The 5,774-nt window shown below is 61.5% G+C and overlaps 1 protein-coding gene across 1 annotated transcript in view; it reads right to left on the bottom strand.

The window, feature by feature from the left end:
* Positions 1-4,903: 4,903 nt before the first annotated feature.
* The window catches only part of GRIK5 (glutamate ionotropic receptor kainate type subunit 5), a 51,610-nt gene continuing 50,739 nt past the window's right edge, over positions 4,904-5,774 (bottom strand). Inside the window, 1 exon segment of the mRNA XM_023744864.1 lies at positions 4,904-5,774. Within this exon segment, the coding sequence (XP_023600632.1) occupies positions 5,449-5,774 (326 nt within the window). The 3' untranslated portion in view covers positions 4,904-5,448.

The following is a 5,774-nucleotide window of genomic DNA, read 5'->3' on the forward strand; positions in this document are numbered from 1 at the left end:
CCCACCTCCCCTTCCTCTCCCTAGTCCTCTCCCCACCCATTTCTTCTCCCTATCCCTCCTCACCCACCTCAATCCACAGATCTGACACCCCATCCCCCACCTCCATCCCTGGGCCCATCAGCTGTTCATCCGCCATCTTTCTCCCCATCCCTCATATTCTCTTTTTCTTAGCTTCTCCCACCCAGACCCTCTCTCTGCATCTCACCCAGCCTAGCCCACCCGCTCTCCCATCCCTCTCCTCCCCCACCCCATGCGCCCCAGGCACTCAGGGAGGAATCCAGGGCTGCTGGGGGTCAGGTGGTCAGCCAGGAAAGGAGGCGGCATCTGTTGGAGAGACTCGCAGACAGACAAGGACACACGGACACTGAGGCAAGGGCATAGCCAGGCATGCGGGATCCCCCTCCCACCGCCCCCCACCACGCATTTGCAAACGTTTGCCTTCAGCCAGGCACTCCGTCCCCAGCCAGGGTTCTCCTGCTCCTCCCAGCCCCAATGTTTGCTCCCCCAGATAAGGGCTGAACACAACCGCAGCCCCAGGCCGCACTGCACCGCACTGCAGAGACCCCCTCCCCCTCTCAGGCCTGGAAGGAGAAAGAGAGGTCATCTGGTCCCCACCCGGCCAGGGAAGCAGAGGGGCTTCAACACCCCCAGACACAAACACCAGCCGGCAGACACACCCAGACGTGGTTGCAGGGGGTCAGACACACCGGGCTACACAATCGCAGGCAGACGGTGCTCCCAGGGCCTGGCAGAGCCAGGAGCTCACACGCGCGCACAAGCACACGCACGCACAGAGGCTGGGCATGCCACAGCATCGGGCAGGCAGGGATGCGGAGGCCGGTCCGTGCCCCGCGGACCCGCACACAGAGACACGCCGACATGCGGCACAGACCCCGACCCAGGTGGCCAAACACATTCCCCCGGAGACACGGCAAGCGCGGGCCGGGTCAGCGCGCTCATAACTGGACCCTCCAGGTTGCACACACGCACCGCCCCGCCGCCCGAGCACCTACCCCCATCTTGGCGGCTTCAAAGGTCACGGGCCCGCAGGCGGGGAAGGGGCCGGGGAAGGGGCCTCGGGGTGGGCTCAGGCGCGGGCTCGGGCTGGGGGTCTCTGCAGCGCCCGCGCCGTCCGCGTCCGTCGGCCGTCAGCCCTACCGCACAGGGTCTGCGGCGGCCGCCGCCTCCGCTGTCTCATATGCCCGCGCCCGCGGGGGGGACCGGCGCCGGCCAATCAGGGGCGCCGCCGCCCTGACGAACAGCCCGCGGCCCCGCCTCTGGTACTGCAGCTGTCCTCCCCGCCCCCAGCCTCCGCCAAGGGAGAACGTTGCAGGAGGGGGATCCCGGAGATCCCCCGCAATGAAAAACCTAGAGACCCTCACAATGTGGGGGCGCCTCCGAGGAGGGGGCACTGAGGGAGGGAGAGCCCCGGAATTCCCCTCATTGTGGGGTATGCCACGAGGGGGAGGGCTGGGCTGTGGGAGGTGGACACCCGGTGCGGGAAAGCCCGGTAAACCACCGCAGCAAGGCGGGGGGCCCAGAGCACCTCTTTTACGCAGTGGAGGGGGGCGGCGGCTGGAGACTGCGTGGGGGTTCTGCTCAGGAGGGGGCGCTGTAAAGGGCACAAGTGGGAAGGGAGACCCCACAATGAGGAGGGGGTGCTACAGAGCGGGGAGGAGACCTGAGGCCCCTCAAATGTGTGTATTCCTCCTGCCCCTCACCTTGGCAGAGCCATCCAATAAGACACAACTGCACAGGTCCACAGGAGGCACATCACAACCAGAGGCCGCACTCAGCATCACAGCCACGGTCACCCAGGTAGCCCAGACCCTGGGGACACACACACACACCACTCCATCACACCCCACCTCAGCTTGACAATCACAGTACCCTCACTCACACACACTGCACTGCCCCCTCACAAAACCTCAAGCAAGCCTCACGAACACGGAGAAATGAAATGCACATAGCACAAACCTCACACACCACCACACCACAACACAATCACAGTCATAAAGTGCCTTGTAGATGAACACGCCCCCTCGGAACACTATACCATATCTGGCCTCGTGCCAGCTCACATAGAGACCCAAAACCATGCCACCCACAGAACCAACACACATCCACACTCAGCGTCATCGCACACCACAGGCCTCACACTGCCTCCAGACACCACAGGAGCCTTTGTGGACGCTGTTGCATGGTCACACAACACACACACACACCATCACATATGCTCCTCCCCAGTATATCTGGGCATGAACAAAGGCCCTCAGTGCCAAAATGACAAATTATGGTTGCTAATTGTTAATGACGGACTCACACAGCACAACAATTCACAGAAACATCACTCGATGCCATCCCACACACCTCCCATGCTGTACACACCATCTATTGGGGTGCTATTGTGTACACCTTTGTGGCACCTCCAAATACACCCCAACGTCCTCACCCATACGCCACACACATCCATGTTGGTATGCGTATGCACATACACACAGCCGGCACCCATACCCCAGGCCTGCCACATACACCCAGCACCCCAGCAGTCACCCAGTGGAACCCGAGGAGTCATGGCCTCCCACCCCACCCCTGGGCTCTATGAGGAATGTTCCAGACTCTCCCTGAGGAGAGTAGAAGGAGCAGAGAACCTGTCCCTGTGGCTTTCTCGGAATGTGGGTCTCCTCTCCACCTATGGGAGTGTTCACAGGCAAGGAGCAGTGTGAGCCTGGTGTGTCAGTAGGAGGCAGGGAGGCAGTTTCCTGGCTTCTCCCAGCACCCAGAGCCTCAGCCCAATGCCCTACTCTGACCTATCCCCTTCCCTCTCTGCTGTCCCTTGTTGCTATGGTAACAGGGAGGCCGAATATGCAGCAAAGGAGGCTGGGCCAGCAGACCTGGCCTGTCTCCATGGAGACTGGGGAAGGGAGGGCACATTTTTTAAGCCAGGTATTTGGACCCCAGGCTCCTCTCCCCAACTCTGTCTCCTTCCTGGGGGAGCAAGAGAGAACCTGTCAACATATCTCCTCCCTCTCCTGACACATTGGCCTGCAGGAATGAGCGAGGACCATGGGGAAGGGATGGAGAGACAGAGAAGCCTGGAGGTGTCCGGGTCCCAAGAGATTCTAGGTTCTCTCCTCCTACTCTCCAGCTGGGCTCGGGAAGCCTTGGTCCCCACACCCCACGCTAGACACGCACTCCCTCCTCAGGCACCACCCTGGTGAGACTGATGACTGTGCATGGTGCTCTGCGGAATTGGGGGGGAAGACTTAGGAAGGTCACAGGGATGGACAACGACAGGGGAACTCAGCACTAGAGACAGGGGCATCTAAGAGGAGAAATGGACACATAGTCCAGGACCAGAGAGAGGCAGATACAGATGGACAAAAACAGAGATGAGAAAATGGGTGGAGGGAGACAGAGCAACAGAAGTACTCAGTGAAGGTGACACAGACACAGGGACACAGACAGTTAGAAAACTGAAGACACTCCAAGATAAAGACTGGAGAGACTCAGAGCAGAAATGGGGGTGGGGGTGAGACTCGGAAATGGGAAGAACCCAGAGATGATCAGCAGTGTGGTATTGGGACCAGGACTGGGAGAGACTAGAAATGTCTGCAAATGTAGTCTAGTCTCTGGACAGACTCACAGTATGGGCCAAGGGCAGAGACATCGATTAGAGTCTGTAAGAGACATGTGGAGACAACAGAACCATTGAGACACAAGCTCACTCTCACACTTGTCCCTGAAGGCAAGTGTCTGATACAGAAGGGGCTGAATGGGGATTGAGGGTGCTGTGTGATAGGCAGGTATCTTGGGGTGTGACCTGCCCGAGTTCTACCAAGGCAGGCCCCGCCGGGGAGACAGAGCCGTGCTGCAGTCGGTCCGGTGCTGAACGGACAGCTCCCTGCTCTGGGCCACAGGGGCAGGGCCAGTCTCTCTGCCTCGCGCTGTCCGTTTGGCTTTGCTCACTGCTCTAGTCCCCTCCGGTCACCCTGTAGTTCCCTATGGCTTCTTGTCTCTCGCCTTCGCTGCTCCACCTCAATCCCTGCTTCTCTCAGCCTCAATTCCCAGGTATCTTACCCTCCCTGCTTCCTGTCTCCCCCTCCGCCCATCCCTCTCCTGCCCTCCATTCTCTCATCCTTTCACCTCATCTGCCCCGAACTCTCCTTCCCTATCCCTCTCTGCACCCCTCATTGTCTCTCCCCACCTCTCCCCCGCATCTGGGTCTCTTCCCATTCTCTCTCTCCCCCACCTCTCCCCTCCTACTCGGCCTTGTTTTGGCTCTCGCTGCGTGACCTTCACTCGTCCTTTCTCAGCTGCAGTTTCCACAGAAACCTCCAGCTGGGCGGGGGAGGGAGGGACAGAAAACAGACCCACCCTCTTCCCTCTCTGCGGGGATTTATCCTCCCTCTCTGGGGGCCGGGGAGGTACATTTTCAGCAGACACACTGGGTCGGCCACAGACGTTTGAAGATGGCCTCATGGATGTATGTACACACACATATGCGCATGACTGCAACGTCGCCAATCATCCCTGCCTAGGCACACACCACCAGCACACGGGCCCCCAGGCACCACCACACTGAACGGTTCACGTGTCCTCCCCTCCCCCAGCCCCATCTGGTTTCTGTCTTTCTGCGTGTTTCCTGGTGTCTCCGCCTCTCCAGACTCCCGCATCTCTCTCCATCTGTCTCCGGGTCTTTGTCGCAGCCTCCTTCTGTCCTGAGAGGTCAGTGGAGACGGGCCAGCTGCCGGGACCTGGGCTGACCTGCTGGTTGTGGGCAGGGCCAAGGATGGAGAGTGCAAAAGTGACCATCCAGTCTGTGGTTTTGAGCAGACTCCCTGGGCGGTCCAAGCCTTTAATGCCCTCACGCTCCCAGGAAATGAACTCGGGGTGTCCCCGGTTTGGGGGTTTTGTTCTTTTTTTATTCCAACGGGACTGGGGTGTGGCAGGGGGAGGGATGAGGGCCCAACTGACCCGCTCCCTTGGGGGTGTCTCATAGAAATTCCGAAGTTTCTCCCCCCAAAAAAGAGAGAAAAAAAGAGGCGAGGGGCGCCAGGGGACACCCATCTGCCCAGAGGCCCTCCTCCAGAAGTGGGGAGCTGCGTCAAGTCTTGGGAGCCTGAGCAGTCCCAGGACAGGGTTTTCCTGGCAGACTGCTTCCCGCTTCCGGGGATAAGCCCATAGTCCCGGCCCCTGGAGTTCTCAGTTCCTGCGCTCCTCCTGTCCGCAGTCGGGGGCAGAGTGCGGGGGCCGCCGCACACTCTGGCGACTCCAATAGGGGGCGCAGGCCGGCTCCGGAGCGGGCTCGCACTTTACCCGGAACCCAAGGCAAAATCGTGGCGACCGGCCGCCAGGGCACAAGTCCAGTTCTTCGATCGCAGGGGAGGCTGGGCGGCCAGAGCCTGGGGCGGGCCCGTCCCTGCGCCTGCAAGGCCCTGCCCGTGGTCACTCGTGCTCGGTGAGCTCTCGCGGGCCAGGTCGCGGCCGGGGCGGACTGGCGGCCTCGGCAGGGGCGCCCAGGCCACGCGGGGGCGCGCCGGTCCCGGACGTCCGCAGCGCCTGGATGCGCCGGCACTCCTGGCAGACGCGCACGTGGGTGCAGGGGGTGGAGGCGAGGGGCCGGGACCCGCCTGGCGGCCCTGGGTCGTCCAGGAGGCGTTGAGGGCCCCCGTGCGCGCCGCCCGCGTCCCCGCCCGCGCCGGCCGAGTAGAGCTTGCCGTTGCTGAGGCGCATCTCGCGGACGGCGCGCAGCGAGAGCAGGGCCCGGGTCG

This window comes from Myotis lucifugus, unplaced genomic scaffold (assembly GCF_000147115.1).
Source record: "Myotis lucifugus unplaced genomic scaffold, Myoluc2.0 scaffold_493, whole genome shotgun sequence".
Lineage (NCBI taxonomy): Eukaryota > Metazoa > Chordata > Mammalia > Chiroptera > Vespertilionidae > Myotis > Myotis lucifugus.